A 19,391-nucleotide genomic window follows, 5' to 3' on the forward strand; every position below is an offset into this window, starting at 1 on the left:
GCCTGGGCCCCTCCCACAGTCTCACCTTTGAGAGTGGCAGTTCCTCCCTCTGCTGCAAGCTCCACAGGTTTTTACTGTCAGAGGTTCTGAGGTTGTTATTTCCTGGTAATGGAACCCTGGATTGTGTGGTCTATCTCACTCTCCAGTTGCTCTTCTTGGCTTATCCACATGCGAATGTGGGACTGTCTGGACCACCAGCTGTCGCATCACCCTCCTGTTCTGCTAGCCACAGCCTTGCTGCACATCCTCTGCCCCAGCTGCCCATCTCCCTCCCTCCCACCAGTCTGGATGAATGTTTCTTGTTTAATTTCTTGTTTATCTGACTCCGTACAGTTCAATTTTCTGGCAGTTCTGGTTGTTTTTTGTTTGGAATTGGTTGTTATCCTTCTTTTGGTTGTGCAAGGAAGCAAAGCATATCTTCCTGCACCTCCATCTTGTCCTGAAGTCCTTTGCCTGTTTTTTAAATTGGGTTGTTTGTTTCTTTGGTGTTGAGTTTTGTAAGTACTTCACAAATTTTGGATATTAACCCCTTATCAGATATATGGCAAATGTGTTCTCCCATTCTGTGGGTTTTCTGTTTATTTTGTTGATTTCCTTTGGTGTGCATAACTTTTTTACTTTGATGTAGTCCCATTTATTTATTTTTTTCTTCCCTTGCCTAAGGAGATATATCTGATAAAAAATTGCTATGAGCAATGTCAGAGATTTAGTTGCTCATGTTTTCTTCTAGGATTTTTATGCTTTTCAATCTAATATTTAAGTTTTTGATCCTTTTTGAATTCATTATTTTGTGTAGTATAAGAAGGTGGTGTAGTTTCATTTTTCTCTATGTATCTGTCCAATTTTTCAAACACTATTTATTGAATAAATTATTTTTAACCCTTGTATGTGCTTGCTTCCCCTCTCAAATATTAATTGACTATAAAGGTGTGGGTTTATTTCTGGGGTCTCTATTCTTTTCCATTGAACTCTGTGTCTGGTTTTATGCCAGTACCAGGCTGTTGTGAATACTATGGTCTTGTAGTATAGTTTGATATTAGGTAGCGTGATTCCTCCAACTTTGTTCTTGTAATGTATATTTTCCTTATCTATCTGTTTCAGCATACTCATCAATATCCATTTGTCTCTGTTATTGGAAATGTATTATTATCTATTTCTTTTTCCCTCCCCCCACCCTTCTCTTTACCTATAACATATCTAGATTTATTTTGGTATCTGTGCTTGTCTTTTGAAACCTATCTATCTATCTGTCTATCTATCTATCTATTTATTTATCATCTATCTATCTCCCTCTCTCCCTCCTTATCTAATATTTTTGTTTTCTGTTGTTTATCTAATCTCTATTGTTTTCTGTTGCTTTATGGGATTGTTTACCAGATAAAATCTTCCAGTTCATTATTTTTGTCTTGGTTCAATCTCCCCTCATACTCGTTTTGTCTGTTTTATTCTTTATTTCATTTAGTATGCTTTCATAATATTTTTACCTAGTTACTTTTGTATTTTTCTTCATTTTACCAATGTAATTCTTATATTTTTGAGGAAATTATATTTATCTTATGTTCTTGGTGTTTCTTCTATAATCCTTTTTTTTTAATCATATGTTGTCTGGTGCATCACCTTGTCTCTGTCTACCCCTACCCCTAGCCCCAGTGGATATATTCCTCAGACGGGTAGTTATTTTGGCTTCTGAACTCATGATCTCTTCATCTGTACTGTCTAGTAATGTGCATGGGCAGAATTTAAGCACTAGTTTGTGACCTTCTGGATGAGTTGAAAGAAATGACAAAGATGATCCTCAGGCCAGAAAGGCCAAATCATTATGGAACCATTCTTACCATACTTGGCTTCTTAAAAATTATCTTTTTAAGAAAACTATACTGGAACAACAATTAAAACAAACACACACACACACACACACACACACACACACACACACAAATTGTCTTTTTAGACTTCGGGCCAAGATGGAGGCGTAGGTAGACACACTGTGCCTCCTCACACAACCAAAATAAGGACAGAAGCAATTTAGAAACAACATTAACAACAAGTACTGACAGAAAATTGAACTGTATGGAAGTCTGAAAACCAAGGAGTTAAAGTAAACACATTCATTCAGACCAGTAGGAGAGGCGGAGTCAGGTGGCTGGGCAGAGAGGGGTCTCTGCAAAAAAAAGAGCTGTGGCTGGTGGACCTCGGGTATGCAGGGCAGCAGCAGGAGGACCCAGCGAGGTGGCGGATTGTGGAGGGGCTTGGCTTGTGGAACTGGGCAGTCCCATATTCGTGTGCAGTTAAACCCAGGCAAAACTGGGGAGCAAGACAGAGTGCACAACCCAGGGTCCCAGCAGGAGGAAATAAAGCATCAAAACAGTAATTGAAAACACCTGTGGGGTTTGAGGTGCTGGGAGATACTCCCATCTTCACAGGAGAGTTTGTTGGAGAGACCCACAGGGTCCTAGCATGTATAAAACCCCACCGACATGGGACTCAGCACCAGCAGGGCCCAATTTTCTTGGAGGAAGTGGTGGAAGAAACTGAAATCTGTCAGAGGGCAGAGCAAGTGTCATTGTTCCATCTCAGACCCCTGTACCACATATAATGCCACAACCCAGCATTTGGGCTCCCCCACCCTGGTGAACAAGTAGAACTCCTCCCCTTACTATATAACAGGTGCATCAAGACAAAAAAAAATGGCCCAAAAGAAAGAACAGATCAAAGCTCCAGAAAAAATACAACTAAGCAATGAAGAGACAGCCAACCTATCAGATGCACAGTTCAAAGCACTGGTGATCAGGATGCTCACAGAATTGGTTGAATTTGGTCACAAATTAGATGAACAAATGAAGGCTATGCCAAGTGAAATAAAGGAAAATGTATAGGGAACCAATAGTGATGGGAAGGATATTGAGACTCATATCAATGGAATGGACCAGAAGGAAGAAAGAAACATACGACCAGAAAAGAATGAAGAAATAAGAATTAAAAAAAAACACACAAACAAACGAGGAGAAGCTTAGGAACCTCCAGGACATCTTTAAACATTCCAACATCTGAATTATAGGGGTCCCAGAAGGAGAAGAGGAAGAGCAACAAGTAGAAAACTTATTTGAACAAATAATAAAGGAGAACTTCCCCAATCTGGCAAAGGAAATAGACTTCCAGGAAGTTCAGGAAGTCAAGACAGTCTCAAAAAGATGGACCCAAGGAGGAACACACCAAGGCACATCATAATTACATTAGCCAAGATTAAAATGAAGGAGAGAATCTGAAACAGCAAGAGATAAGGAGACAGTTACCTACAAAGGAGTTCCCCATCAGACTGTCAGCTGATTTCTCAAAAGAGACCTTGCAGACAAGAAGGGGCTGGAAAGAATTATTCCAAGTCATGAAAGGCAAGGACCTACATCCCAGATTGCTCTATCCAGCAAAGCTTTCATTTAGAATGGAAGGGCAGATAAAGTGCTTTTCAGATAAGGTCAGTTTAAAGGAGTTCATCATCACCAAGCCCTTATTATATAAAATTTTAAAGGGACTTATCTAAGAAAAAGAAGATAAAAAATATGAACAGTAAAATGACAGCAAACTCACAATCATTAACAACCATACCTAAAAGAAAAACCAAAAGAAACTAAGCAAACAACTAGAACACGAACAAAACCTTAGAAATGGAGATCACAGGAATGGTTAGCACCAGGGGAGTAGGAGGGGGAGAGTGGGGGTAAAGGTACAGAGAATAAGTAGCATAGATGGTAGGTAGGAAATAGACAGGGGGAGGGTAAGAATAGTATGGGAAATGTAGAAGTCAAAGAACTTATGTGTATGACTCATGGACATGAAGGAAAGGGGGAGAATGTGGGTGGGAGGGGGTGTGCAGGGCAGAGGGGAATGAAGGGGGAAAATGGGACAACTGTAATAGCATAATGAATAAAATATATGTAAAATTATCTTTTTACCTTTTGAATTTTATTTTAAATGCTTTGAAGAAGCAGCATTGGGAAAAGACTACCTGTTTAGATTTATAACCCATAAATGTACTTCTGAGAGCTTAGGGAGAGAGGATAGAAAAATGATTTCCCAAGAGTGGCAGACCAACCACTGTTTTTATCTCCTCACTCTAGCATTGTCCCAATATTATATTTAGAATACTAGGTAGGTAAAGCTGTTTCTTTTGCTTCTTGTCCCCAGTAATAAGAACATGGATAAACCCCAGCAACTTATGCATTTGCTACTTTTCTCAATTTCTACATTTAGAGAATGAACATTCCAAGAGCTCAGCTACAGAATAAGTAATTTTATTTCTTTTCTTATATATAACTTGCATTATGTTCAAATTATGTATCAATATAAGCCAGTTTAAATGAGTAGTTTCATAAGAGCACAACTTGTATATTTTTGGACAAGATCATTTAGGAGGAGATACATTCCTTCTCAAATCAATTCCTAAATTCTCATATGATAAAGCATGGGTGAAGCCTTGGTTAGTGTTCTTAAACTTAGACTCAACACCAAATAACCTTCTTACCTCTGCATACTCAGGAATATCCAGGGTACATGCTTTTTGATGGTAGTTCAACCCTAATAATCTGCTACCAAGTGTTGTTACCTTTACCTGAAATGTGGCTATCCAAAGATGCAACTGGACATAAGAGAAATGGAAATAAGCTGGTCTTGCTGCAGAGGAATTTCAAGTAGAATGGCCAACATTTTTAGTGTCTCAGTTATGTTCAAATAATTTAATACCTGTGATTACCAGTTAAGCTCCATTTTCTTGAAAAAAATATTGTTTACCCTTATCACACTGTTATAATGGATATCATTTATTAGATAGTTAATAATGACCTTTAAAATATATATATTTTTGCCCTGGCTGGCATAGCTCAGTGGATTGAGTGCGGGCTGGGAACCAAAGTATCCCAGGTTCGATTCCCAGCCAGGGTACATTCCTGGGTTGCAGGCCATAACCCCCAGCAACCACACATTGATGTTTCTCTCTCTCTCTCTCTCTCTCTCCCCCCTCCCTTCCCTCCCTAAAAATAAAGAAATAAAATCTTTAAATATATATATATATATTTTTAACCAAGTATCTCATAATGCTCAATGCTGCCCTATAATAGACACTGTTATTATCACATTTTAAGGTTGAGGAAAGTGAACTTTAGAGAGGTCAAGCAACTCTCCCAAAGTAACTCTGATAGAAGGTTAAATATCTGGGATTTGAACGATAGCCTATATATTTTTTTTCTGGTGATTTATTTTATTTCATTTTATTTAAATTATTTTCAATTACAGTTTACACACAATAGCATTCTGTATTAGTTTTAGATGTACAGCACAGAAGTTAGAAAATCATGTACCTAAAGCCTATATTTTTAACCACTATATGGCATTACCTTCCACTTCACTGTAGGTTCTGGTAGAAATGTGGATTTAGGGGAAGTTAATGATTCAGATGTGGCTGTGTCAGTACATTTCCCTATCACTTAATAGTCAGCTCAATGAATTTGGAATAAACTCGAAGTCATCACTATTCTTCAGCTTAGCCACTAAAGAAATCCAGATATTCAAAGTAGCAATGGATTTACATAAAAGGCCTTTTATTAAAATATTATACATTCAATATTTTCTATGGTTCTAGAAATATTCTCTGATGATCAGTTCAATACATCTTGTTCTTTAGATGTCAGAGAAGCCTATTCCACTCAATACCATTACTGCACATAAAGCAGTGACTACACCAGATGATGTTCCACTTGAACCCCAAACAGTAACCAGCATTGTACAATGCATCAGGATATTACTAAACTATGTGCCAGTACTCAGATTTCCAAAGTTTTCTTAGTTCTATTGAAGTTCAACCCCTTCTACTACATGTTCAGATATGAATCCATGTGTGGAGTTTTTGGTAGGGTAATACATTAGTACTTGATTCCTAAGATTCATAATTTGGGACATCTGGATATGAAACTCTATTGATATGATATATATTTTTTCTACTTTATGAAACAGGTTCCCATGGCTTGTGTTCAAAACAAAAGCAAAAATTTGGGGAAAAGTTAAAAGAATGAAGCCATATCCCAGAATTTGTCTTTTCTAGTGTTTAACAAAAGTAGACAGAAGGATGAAAATAAAATCACAATTAACAAAATATAATCACCAGAAAATACTATGCAGAGAGAGTGGAAGATATTCTTTATTAACTTAGAAAGATGTCAGCAAAGGAAAGCAGCAATAAATCTTTTTTAGACATGTAAAAGTCTGCTAATCTTGCCTCTAGAGACCTCTTTTAACCATAACTTCTAAAAGAAGACATGTGAGTTGACAAAAATTTTGATAATTTTTATTTTTTATTTTATTTATTTATTAAAAAAATTTTATTTGGAGTTACTTGCATTATTCAGTTTTTTAAAAGATTTTATTTATTTATTTTCAGAGAGGGAAGGAGGAAGAGAGAGAGAGAGAAACATCAATGTGTGGTTGCTGGGGGTCATGGCCTGCAACCCAGGCATGTACCCTGACTGGGAATAGAACCTGTGACACTTTGGTTTGCAGCCCGCACTCAGTTCACTGAGGTACGCCAGCCAGGGCTGATAATTTTTATTTTTAAAATACAAAAATAAATAGTATTTATTTAATGCTGGACCTTGAGAATATCATGCTAAGCAAAGTAAGTCAGACTGAAAAAGTTAAGAACCATATGATTTCACTCATATGTACCATATAAAGCTGAGAGCAATAAATGAACAAATAAGAAAAACAAACAAACAAAAACTCATAGACATAGAAAACAGTAGGGTGGTTTCCATAGGGAAGAGGGTGAGAGGGGTAGTAAAGGCTAAAGGGGGTCAAATATATGGTGGCAAAATATAATTTGACTTTGGGTAGTGGGCACACGATACAATATGCAGGTCACATATCATAGAAATGTACATTTGAAACTTAATATAATCTTACTAGCAGTGTCACCCCAATAAATTTAACTTTAAAAGATGTTATTGAAAAAAAAGGAGGAACATGGAAGGCTATTCTTTTTCACGTTCTTTTTTTATTTATTGGGGTGATATTTGTTAAAATATTAAATGGACTTCATTTAATTTTTATTTTGTGTAAAAGTCCTGTGTTGAATGTAATTTTCAATTTTCAGTTCTCTGAGGACACTATCCCTACTGCTGCATGTTTCAGGATCCTTGCCAAAAGATTACATGAAAGATTCATTAATGACTTTGAAACCTAATTCACCTAGGACTAGTGTTTATTCACTTGAGCATGCTTGGCACATAAAACAAACATCAATTTTGTTGTAAAACATTCCCATTTTTTGGTAGGAAGATACAAACATCATGTCTATCTAAACAAGAGAGTTCCTGATATTTCCTCAGACCTTGGAGTAGCAATTACATTTTACAATAATGCAAGTTTCTGGGCAGGAAAATATTGGCCACACGATAGAAATGACATGATCAGATAAATCAGTGTCATCCAGGAACTACCCGTTAGGTGAGTATAGTCCAGAGAAACAGTGACCAGAAGTCCACATACCAGCTTATGCAAATATAAGCTTCATCCTTCCAACCCTGAGGGTTCTTGGGGATAAATAATCAGCTGAAACCACTATATCTGTAGTTTTTCAGAGGCTTAGAAAATTTTCTAAGAGATGTGAATAGTTAATTAAATGATGGTGAAAGAAACGAGTTCATAATTTTAAATTGATTAAAAACTTTGAGATGACAGTAGTGGGGTGGGGGAAAATTATGGGGTAGAGGGATTGAGCAAAAAAGAAAAAGAACTCATGGACATGGACAACAGTGTGGTTATTGTTGGGGGAAGGAAGGTGTAAGGGGTCTAAATTGTAATGGAAAATACAGTAAAGATTACATTACAAAAAGACTTTGATGGGGCTGGGTTTATGCATGAATAGCAGGACACCTAAAAATAGGTGAAATGAGGGACTTCTAGAAAAAACCTTGAATTGGAATTTATCTCCTGATATATTTAAGATACCTACAATCTTGAAAAAAACTGCACTAATAGAAGAGCTGTGACTTGTCAAGGACAGTTTGCTCTCAGCAGATCCCTGTCCTTCTTTCTCCTTTCTGGGGTCTATTTCCAGAGTCAGCTCCCACTTGCTAGCAATGTGACTCACAGCTAATGGTTCAAGAAGGGGAAGGAGTTTGCAGGAAAAAGTGAGATCTGTGTTCTTTGGTAGCTGTCTGGGCTTCCACCCAACCTGGTTCTGCTGAGCTCACATGCTATGAAGGTTTGGGAAAATAAAGTAAACTAAATTTGAAAAAAAACACCCCAAAATGTTCAGTTCTCTAAAAGACAAAAGAAGTAAATAGATATCAAATGATAGTGTCTATTTTTCAAGATATTTAGAAACAAAGACATGAAGCTTTCAGACTTGTGTAAGGCACCAATGAAATGTCTTAAGAATGAAAAAAAGAGGCAGGTGGGTTGCATATAATTCTTTCTTATATCTCCAGTTTATTATTTTATTTAATTATTTTAAGTGCTTAGTCTATTGTTAATATTTATTTAATTATTGTTACTTTTGTGATGCTCACATTCTTGAAAGTGCTCTCACCTTGTTCTAAAACATTGAACCAGGGTCAGTTTTTTGTGTCTTTAAAGAAGATTGTAAACTTTGAAAGATTTACTATGAGAAGTGGGTAGATGGTGAGTAGAGAGTATCTCCCACTTCTGAAGAAAAGGAATATTTTCAAGCAATCAAGTGAGACCTTCATACACCCAGTTAATTGAAATTTCTAAAAGAAAAATTTTACCAAATTATTGATGGCTTTGAATAAGCACTGGAATGTGAAGTTATTTCCGCAGATGTTAATATAGTTAGTTGGGGTTGTCTGAGGAACAATTGCTGAGCATCCATTGGTTGAAATCCAGAATTAATCTCTGGTATGAATATGTGTCTGGTGCATTAAGGAAGCATGAGCAAAATCATAAAAGGAAAGCCACTTTTCTGCCAAACAGCAATAAGTCAATTAAAACTTTTTGCCTTAATGCAGGTATCATATATGTGCTGAATATATAGGTTGTAATATGAGTTAAAAGTCACTCAGAACACTTTCTTGAAAGTATAAACCAACAAGAATGCCCTAAATTAGAGTCAGGGATGTGGCAAAATGAGGAGATGGCAGAGTAGTTTTAGACTTGTCCTATAATTATGTGAAAGCATATACAAATTAGCAAATGTATGGAGTAAGGGGGAGGAAAGCCCACAGATAATTAGATGAAATTTTTTTTCAGAGAGGTAGTCCATGTAAGATGACCACCGCAATACCTGCCTGTTACCATGATAGGCTTAGGTTTTTAGAGCCATTCTTCACAACTGCACCACTACCACACACAAAACTCCCCCTTGTTAGAATCAGGGAGACCACAAAATCAAGTGAAAGTACCCACAATGTCAATAGACTTTCAAGATATTGCTAAAGTATAGAACAATATAGCTTGATATCAATTGTTAATATATGGAAATAACTGTTGGCTTTTGGTTTTAGTACAATGAACAAGGAGAAGGTAAAGATCAATAGAAATGAAGATGAGGCATTTCACTTTGAACAAGTTCACTTAGAGTGAGTGGGAAATTGCTAAGTGCAAATGACTAACATTTCAAGAGATCATATTAGAAAGGTACACTTTGAAATAATCACAGTTCAAATGCTAAACCAAAGTCACAGGATTTAGTCAATTCCCAGGGAGAAAACACAGAAAAGCAGAGAAGAGGATATAGGGATGAAATGTGAGAAACGTCAATGTTATGAAGCTGAGTAAGGGAAGAGGGACTTGTAAAGCAGAGGGAAAGCAGAAGGGAAAACAAAAGCTAGGAGGTGGATACGGTACAATGTGTGTAGAACAGTGATTTTTAACCACTGTGCCACAAGAATTTTAAAACATGCAGTACCTGACTGTTTAGTTGGGGCACTGAGTTCCTTTCCCTTAGACTGTCAAATAAAAAAAAAATGAAAACAGCCAACACAACAACAGCCATTGGTGTGAATGAATTAAGACCATATCTTTTTTAGTCAAATTGGCAGAATAGATATATATTTTTGGTGTGCTGTAGAATTTTAGTAATTAGTTTATGTGTGCCATGAGATGAAAAAGTTGAAAATTGCTAGTAGAACATCATAAGAAGAAAGGAATAATTAACAGTGCCAAATGCAAGAAATAAAATGGCTACACTTCATGAAAACTTACAGAAATAACAATTAAACTTTCCAGGAGTAGTTTCAGTGAAGTGGTGTGTTCACCTTGTGTCATAACCACCGTTATGTGTTTACAGTTTATCCAGGGGGGAAAAACGCTTCAACAGGAAGTACAGAGAAAATGGCTACACTTCACTGAGAGTTAAAGAAATACCAGTTAAACTTGTAAGACTCGTTTCAGTAAGGTGGTGTTTTCAGAAGCCATGTATATTCTAAATAGTTGAGGGGTCATTTGGAAGTCAAAAAGTAGAGAAAATTATTGAAAGCTAAGGTTGGAAGCTAGATTGGAGATTGTATTTAATCCTTATAGAGCCTACTATAATATCAGTGATAACAAGGAGTCTAAACATTTCAGTCAAACTTCAGATTGAATTATAAAATGTTAAGGATACTGTTCTTCAGCTGTGTACAGACATCTCCTCAATTATTTGTGAATTTGTTGTATATCAAAACGCTCTCTGTGTTCTGCATGAAAGTGAACAATCAGTGAATATCAGATGAAGGCATAAACAACTTGAGAACGTCATGGGGAAGATCTAGGAAAGGATTTTTTATGTATTAGAAATATCTTTGTAGATGAATTTCTGGTTTGATCATGGCAGTGGGACAGAGTCCTCAATGCTTTGGCAGATTAACACAGAAACAACTAGTGTCATAAGCGCCCCTCATGTGTTTACAATTTATCCAGGGGAAAAAAGTGTCAAGCAGATAATGAAATAGTAACATTTTGGTTAGTGATAGGGGAAAAGTTCTTAGGGAAAAAAGTATACCCTAAAGATCATAATTTCATTGCTCCCAGGGAACAAGTGTACTATGAGCAAATCTATTCCAAAGACTAAATAAAAAAGTAAATATTTGAAAAACTCCTGGAAAAATTATGTTTTACTTGGATTATATCACTTAAAGAATCCCTGAGAATTTATTGTTTTTTCAAATACAGGTCATGACAATTAGTAGACTATAAAATCAAATTGGTGATATTTGTATGTATTTTTGATGAGATAAATTAGAATAGGAAACATTAGAGAGCAGGGCATCTAAGGATTAATATTTCATTGGAATCTTTGTTTTAGGTGTGTGTGTGTGTGTTTAAGTGTGAACAGTGCACTGCAATATAAAATTAGACCTTACCATGTGTTGTACTAAAAAATGTTTGAAGGCCAGTTTTCTAACTTGTCAAATGATATGTCAACAGTGCTGAGAGCATGAAGTATTTAAAATATTATCAAGGAAAACCAATCTATGTAAAATATATTTCTTGGCCTTTGTAAACAAAATCCATTGTAAAACTCTTCCCACTCTCTTCTCAGATCTTACCTCCCTCAGTTTTACCAGCAAATTGGACAGAAGGTAGGAATCAGAAATGAGAAACCATACGTCAATAACCAGATTCATCCTCTTGGGACTGACAGATGACTCACAACTGCAGATTCTGATTTTTTTATTTCTACTTATCACCTACACGCTGAGTATAACTGGAAATCTGGCCATCATCATCCTCACATTAGTGGATTCTCACCTTAAAACTGCAATGTACTTTTTTCTCCAAAATTTTTCCTTCTTAGAAATCTCATTCACTTCTGCCTGCATTCCTAGATTCTTGTACAGCATATCAACAGGTGACAGGACTATCTCCTATAATGCTTGTGAATGCCAATTATTTTTCACAGATCTTTTTGGAGTAACAGAGTTTTTCCTTCTGGCCACCATGTCTTATGATCGCTATGTGGCCATCTGCAAACCCCTGCACTACGTGACCATCATGAACCACAGGGTCTGCAGAAGGCTCATGTTCTGCTGTTGGATGACCGCATTGTTAATCATATTGCCACCATTTAGCTTGGGACTGGGCCTGGAATTCTGTGACTCTAACGCCATTGACCACTTTTTGTGTGATGCTAATCCTATAGTGAAGATTTCCTGCTCAGATACCTGGTGCCTAGAGCAGATGGTTATTGCCTGTTCTGTGTTGACCTTCATCATGACTCTAATATGTGTGGTTTTGTCCTACGTGTGTATTATTAGAACAATTCTGAGATTCCCCTCTGTCCAGCAAAGGACAAAAGCCTTTTCTACCTGTTCTTCCCACATTATTGTGGTTTCTATCACCTATGGCAGTTGCATCTTTGTTTATACCAAACCTTCAGCAAAAGATGAGATGGCTGTTAATAAGAGAGTATCAATACTCACTACTTCTATTTCCCCCATGTTAAACCCATTTATTTATACTCTGAGGAACAAACAAGTGAAACAAGCCCTTAATCACTTAGTCAAAAGAATAATATTGCTTTTAAAGAACTAGGGGAGTGTTCAAGTCCAGATCCCCAAGCAGTTTTCTTGTTTCTACCCTATTGGGTTTCTTCTTGATGTAGATTTGGCCTACCATTCAGCAATGACCCTGATCAAGTCACCCTTGCATTTCCTTATAGACCAGCCTCTTTGAGAATAATTTTTATTAAGGAAAATGAGAGTAGTTATTTCAGGAAATCTAACCATGATCTCACTCTCAACCTTTATTTACTAATGCTGAAAGAATTGGAAAACTTATCATAAAATATTGGTGCAATAGTGCACATTACTATTCAAAACAAAACTACTCAAATAAGTGGAGAAATAATGTTAAAGAGAATGAATATCATTTGTAAGTGTAATAAGGAAAACATTTAAAAATCCCAAAGTATATTTTAAAACAAAGAATAAGTAGAAAAATTTAGGATTTCAAAAAAAGCATTTACTAACAAAGAATCTTTAAAATCACAGGATCATATATTTTATTGAATGGATCCAATCCAGTATAAAAGTTATTTGAAAATTGCCAAAGGGACATGAATCAAGTTAAAATGAAAAGACTAATGCACTGATAATTCCTGGTAAAGACATGAAACTTGCATTAAAATTTTATAAAATAGATCACTACTGATGTATCAATTACAATGTTAAAACTTGAATGCAGATAGCAAGAATGCAGTAACTTTATGTATAATCAAGTATTATTTCCAACTAGTGCAGAGCATCTGTTGTTTTGCTTTTCCTTTTGTTCCACTTCTTGGTTCCAAAGGTATGAATGATTTACTATGTATTTGTAATGTTTTCCAATATTAAACAACTCATATTATTCTTAAAAAAACTTGAATGTAGAAAATTCATTTATTTGTTCTAATTTTATTTTTTAGTTAAATTTATTGGGGTGACATTGGGTAATAAGATTATATAGGTTTCAAGCACACATTTCTATGATACAGGATCTGCATTGTGTGTGTACCATCCAAAGGCGAAGAAACTTTCATCACCATGTATTTGACACCCTTCACCCTTTACTGATCCCCTACCTCCTTCTTTCCTGTAGCCACCATACCATTGTCTGTGCAGCAGTTTTGTTTTTCTTGTTGTTCATTTATTGCTTTCAGTTTTATGAATCAGATCATATGGTTGTTAACTTTTTGTCTTATTTTGCTTAGCATATTTTCAGGAACCATCCATGTTGCTCCAAATGTCAGTATTTCATCTTTCTTGTGGCTGAGTACTATTTCAGTATATATATATGTACTACCTCTTCTTTATTTTTATTTTGCTTTATTTTTAAATTTGTTTTTTATTTTAATCATTGTTCAAATACAGTTTTCTGCTTTTTACTCCCAATCCAGCACCCCCTCCCATCCCCTCCCCACCTCCCTCCCACCACCCCCCTACCCTTAGTTTTTGACCATGTGTCCTTTAAGTGTGTTCCCGTGAGCCCTTCCCAATGTCCCCTGAAATTCCCTCTACTCTCTCCCCTGTGGGCACTGTCAGCCTGTCCTCTATTTCAGTCTCTTTGGTTATATTTTGCTTGTTTCTTTGTTTTGTTGTTTAGGTTCCTGTTAAAGGTGAGATCATATGGTATTTGAATTTCACTGCCTGGCTTGTTTCGCTTAGCATAATGTTTTCCAGCTCCATCCATGCTGTTGCAAAGGGTAGGAGCTCCTTATTTCTTTCTGCTGCATAGAATTCCATTGTGTAAATGTACCATAGTTTTTTGATCCATTCATTTACTGATGGGCATCTTGGTTGCTTCCAGCACTTAGCTATTATAAATGGTGCTGCTATGAACATTGGGATGCATAGGTTCTTTTGGATTGGTGTTTTAGTATTCTTAGGATAGAGTCCCAGCAGTGGAATTGCAGGGTCAAAAGGCAGATCCATTTTTAGTTTTCTGAGGAAGTTCCATACTGCTTTCCATAGTGGTTGTACCAGTCTGCAGTCCCACCAACAGTGCGCTAGGGATCCCTCTTCTCCACAACCTCTCCAACACTTGTTGTTTGTTGCTTTGTTTATGATGGCCATTCTGACTGGTGTGAAGTGCTATCTCATTGTGGTTTTAATTTGCATCTCTCTGATAGCTAGCGATATTGAACATTGTTTCATGTGTCTTTGGATTTTCTGTATGTCCTCCTTTGAGAAGCACCAACTTACACCATATACAAAAATAAATTCAAGGTGGGTAAAAGACTTAAATATAAAACGTGACACCATTAAAGTCCTAGAGGAGAACGTAGGTAGGAAAATCTCAGATATTTCACGCATAAACTTTTTTACTGACATGTCTCCTAGAGCAAGGGACATAAAGGAAAGAATAAACAAATGGGACCTCATCAAAATTAAAAGTTTTTGCACAGCTAAAGAAAACAGTATCAAAATAAAAAGAGAACCAACTGTATGGGAAAACATATTTGCCAATGATACCTCAGACAAGGGTTTAATCTCCAAAATATATAAAGAACTTACACGACTGCACTCTAAGAAGACAAGGAATCCAATTAAAAAGTGGGCAAAGGACTTGAACAAAATTTCTTTTTCCCTAAGTATTGCGGGCATGCAACAGCATATTCCTTTCGGGTGTACAACACGGCCATTCTATATTCACAGTGCCTATGACGTAGTCACAGCACAAAGTCTGTTGGTTAGAAACTTGTACCTGTCTTCCCCTTCCCAAAAGCAAAACTAAACAAAATAACAAAACAGAAAGTGCGCAAACCTGTGTCACACTGTCATCGCAGTGATTGCCCTTTCCATCACTGTCTGTCCTACAGGGAAGTTTGGAGGGGCCTGCGGCAGGGGCAACACAAACCACCCCAGTAGAGTCTCTCCACTGCAGAGCAGAGGGCGCGGGCTTCGCCTCATTCAGGGAACCGTTTTCCTAGCGTGGAGCCCTATGTTGGTCTTTAGGGGAGGAGTCTGTCCTTGGTGCAGCCGAGGTCCCGGTCCGGGGGCCTTGGGACTGCAGGGAAAGAAAGAAAGGAGCCAGATGGGCAGGTTCCCAAAGAAAGTCCGCTTCCTGCAGGGGCTCCTGGGCTCCGGATCAGAGGGGCTGGGAGTTCCCCGCCCGCCTGGCAGTCAGGAGCCATCCCTGCCTCTTCTTTATTCAGTTACCTATTGAAGGACACTGATTTTTCCACGTGTTCTTCATCTGAATAATACTGCACTGAACATAGGAATAGGAGTACACATATCTTTGTGAGTAAATGCTTTCAAAGTTTTCAGGTAGACGCTCAGATGATACGTTGCTGGGTCATATGGTAACTCTACTCTTAATTTTTTGAGGAAGCTTTATACTGCTTTGCATGGTGGCTGTAGAGATTTACATTCCCACCAGCAGTGAATGAGGGTTCCTTTTCCTCCACCACTTCTCCCACACTTGCTATCACTTGTCTTGTGGATGACAGCCATTCTAACAGAGGTGAGGTGGTTTCTCATTGTAGTTTAGATGAACATTTTCCATAACAGCTAGGGAAGTTGAGCATCTTTTCATATATCTGTTGGCTATTTGTATGTCTTCTTGGATGAAGTGCCTGTTCAGGTCCGCTGGCCATTTTTTAATTGAATTCTTTGTGTGTTTGGTGTTGAGTTGTATGAGTTTTTTATATATTTTGGATATTAACCTCTTGTCAGATCAATTGTTTGCAAATATCTTCTCCCATTTAGTTGGTTGCCTTATTGTTTTGTGGCAGTTTCTTTTGCTGTGCAGAAGCTTTTTGTTTGATACAGTCCCATTCATTTGTTTTTGTCTTTATGGCCCTTGTCTTGGGGGTAAAATTCCTAAAATTCTCTCTAAGACCAAGGTCCTTAAGTTTAGTACCTATGTTTTCTTCCATGTAATTTATTGTTTCAGATCTTATCTTTAGGTCTTTGTCCCATTATGAATCAATTTTTGCATATGGGGACAAACTATAGTCTAGTTTTATATTTTTGCATGTGGCGTTCTCTTTTTCCTAGCACCATATGTTGAAAGGGCTTTCTTTTCACTATTGTATATTTTTGGCTCCTTTGTCAAAAATTATTTGCCTCTGTACATGTGGCTTTATTTCTGGGTTCTCAATTCTGTTCCAGTGATCTGTGTGTCTGCTTTTCTGCCAATACCATATCATTTTAATTGTTGTCACTTTGTAGTATAATTTGAAGTCAGAGAATGTGATACCTCTAGCTTTGTCCCTTTTTCTCAGGATGGCTTTGGTTATTTGGGGTTGTTTGTGGTTCTATACAAATCTGATAATATTTTTGCCATTTCTTGAAAAAAAACAGAAGCAGTGCTGGCTGGTAAAGCTCAGTGGATTGAGCACGGGCTGCGACTGGAAGGATCACTGGTTCGATTCCCAGTCAGGGCACATGCCTGGGTTGCAGGCTGGGTCCCCAGTGGGGGTCATGTGAGAGGCAACCATACATTGGTGTTTCTCTCTCTTTCTTCTTCCCTTCCTCTCTCTCTAAAAATAAATAAATAAAAACCTTAAAAAAGAGAACTGAATCTTAAAAAAAAAACTATTAACGCCCCCCCACCCCCTGAAACACTGAAATAAAGAACAAACTGACAGTAATCAGAGGGCAGGAGTGAGAGAGATAATGGGGGAAAATACTTTTGAGACTGGCAGTTTCTTCCTCTGCTGCAACTCCCATAGGTTTTTACTGTCAGAGTTTTTGAGGTTGTTATTTCCCAGTGCTGGAACTCTGGATTGTGTGGTCTATCTCACTCTCCAGTTGCTCTTCTTGGCTTATCCACATGCAAATGTGGGACTGCCTGGACCACCATCTGTCATATCACCCTCCTGTTCTGCCAGCCACTGCCTTGCTGCACATCCTCTCTGCCCTAGCTGTCCATCTCCATCCCTCCCACCAATCTGAATGAATGTTTCTTGTTTAATTTCTTGGTTATTTGACTCCATACAGTTCAATTTTCTGGCAGTTCTGGTTGTTTTTTATTTGGAATTGGTTGTTATCCTTCTTTTGGTTGCATACAGAAGCAAAGAAGATCTCTCTACATACCCATCTTGTCCTGAAGTCCTCTGTCTGTTTTTTAAATTGGGTTGTTTGTTATTTTTTTGTGTTGAGTTTTGTAACTCAAAACTCCTTTAGAAGGCGATACATTTCTTCTCAATAAATTCCTAAATTCTTATATGATAAAGCATGGGTGAAGCCTTGGCTAGTGTTTTTAAACTTAGACTCAACACCAAATAACCTTCTTACCTCTGCATACTCAGGAATATCCAGGGTACATGCTTATTGATGGTAGTCCAACCCTAATAGTCTGCTACCAAGTGTTGTTACCTTTACCTGAAATGTGCCTATCCAAAGATGCAACTGGACATAAGAGAAATGGAGATAAGCTGGTCGTGCTGCAGAGGAATTTCAAGTAGAATGGCCAACATTTTTAGTGTCTCAGTTATATTCAAATAATTTAATACCTGTGATTACCAGTTAAGCTCCATTTTCTTGAAAAAGATATTGTTTACCCTTATCACACTGTTATAATGGATATCACTTATTAGATAGTTAATAATGACCTTTAAAATATATATATTTTTAACCAAGTATCTCATTTAATGCTCAATGCTGCCCTATAAGATAGACACTGTTATTATCATATTTTAAGGTTGAGAAAAGTGAACTTTAGAGAGGTCAAGCAACTCTCCCAAAGTAATTCTGATAGAAGGTTAAGTATCTGGGATTTGAACGATAGCCTATATATTTTTTTTCTGGTGATTTATTTTATTTCATTTTACTTAAATTATTTTCAATTACAGTTTATTTATTTATTTATTTTTTGTTTTTTAGAGAAACTTTATTTTTTTTAAATATATTTTATTGATTATGCTATTACAGTTGTCCCATTTCCCCCTTCACTCCCCTCCACCCTGTACCCCCTCTCCCACCCACATTCCCCCCCTTTAGTTCATGTCCATGTGTCATACTTGTGAGTTCTTTAGCTTCTACATTTCCGTACTATTCTTGCCCTCCCCCTATCTATTTTCAACCTACATTCTATGCTACTTATTCTCTATACCTTTTCCCCCTCTCTCCTCCTCCCACCCCCCTACTGCTAGCCCTCCATGTGCTCTCCATTTCTGTGGTTCTGTTCCTGTTCTAGTTGTTTACTTCGTTTCTTTTGGTTTTGCTTTAGGTGTGGTTGTTAATAATTGTGAGTTTGCTGTCCTTTTACTATACATGTCTTTTCTTTATCTTCTTTTCTTGGATAAGTCCCTTTAGCATTTCATAAAATAAGGGCTTGGTGATGATGAAGTCCTTTAATTTGACCTTATCTGAAAAGCACTTTATCTTCCCTTCCATTCTAAATGAGAGCTTTGCTGGATAGAGCAATCTGGGATGTAGGTCCTTGTCTTTCATGACTTGGAATATTTCTTTCCAGCCCCTTCTTGCCTGTAAGGTCTCTTTTGAGAAATCAGCTGACAGTCTGATGGGAACTCCTTTGTAGGTTACTGTCCCCTTATCTCTTGCTGCTTCTAGGATTCTCTCTTTCGTTTTTACCTTGGCTAATGTAATTATGATGTGCCTTGGTGTGTTTCTTCTTGGGTCCAACTTCTTTGGGGCTCTCTGAGCTTCTTGGATTTCTTGGAAGACTGTTCCCTTTGCCAGATTGGGGAAGTTCTCCTTTATTATTTGTTCAAATAACTTTTCCACTTGTTGCTCCTCCCCTTCTGGTACCCCTATAATTCGGATGTTGGAACGTTTAAAGGTGTCCTTGATATTCTTAAGGTTTTCTTCGATTTTTTGAATTCTTATTTCATCATGCTTTCCTGCTGGGTTGATTCTATCTTCCTTCTGGTCCACTGTATTGTTTTGAGACTCAGATTCCTTCCTTTCACTATTGGCTCTCTTCCGCGTATCTTCCTGCATCTCTTTTATGGT

At 37.2% G+C, this 19,391-nt stretch overlaps 1 protein-coding gene across 1 annotated transcript; it reads left to right on the forward strand.

Annotated features, from left to right (window-relative positions):
- Positions 1 to 11,583: 11,583 nt before the first annotated feature.
- LOC123812836 (olfactory receptor 6C2-like) lies at positions 11,584 to 12,522 on the forward strand. Its single transcript, XM_045829720.1, has one exon. The coding sequence runs from the start codon at positions 11,584 to 11,586 to the stop codon at positions 12,520 to 12,522; it is 939 nt and encodes a 312-aa protein (XP_045685676.1).
- The last annotated feature ends 6,869 nt before the right edge of the window (positions 12,523 to 19,391 follow it).

This window comes from Phyllostomus hastatus, unplaced genomic scaffold, assembly GCF_019186645.2.
Source record: "Phyllostomus hastatus isolate PE091 unplaced genomic scaffold, TTU_PhHast_1.1 phas_scaffold_93, whole genome shotgun sequence".
Lineage (NCBI taxonomy): Eukaryota > Metazoa > Chordata > Mammalia > Chiroptera > Phyllostomidae > Phyllostomus > Phyllostomus hastatus.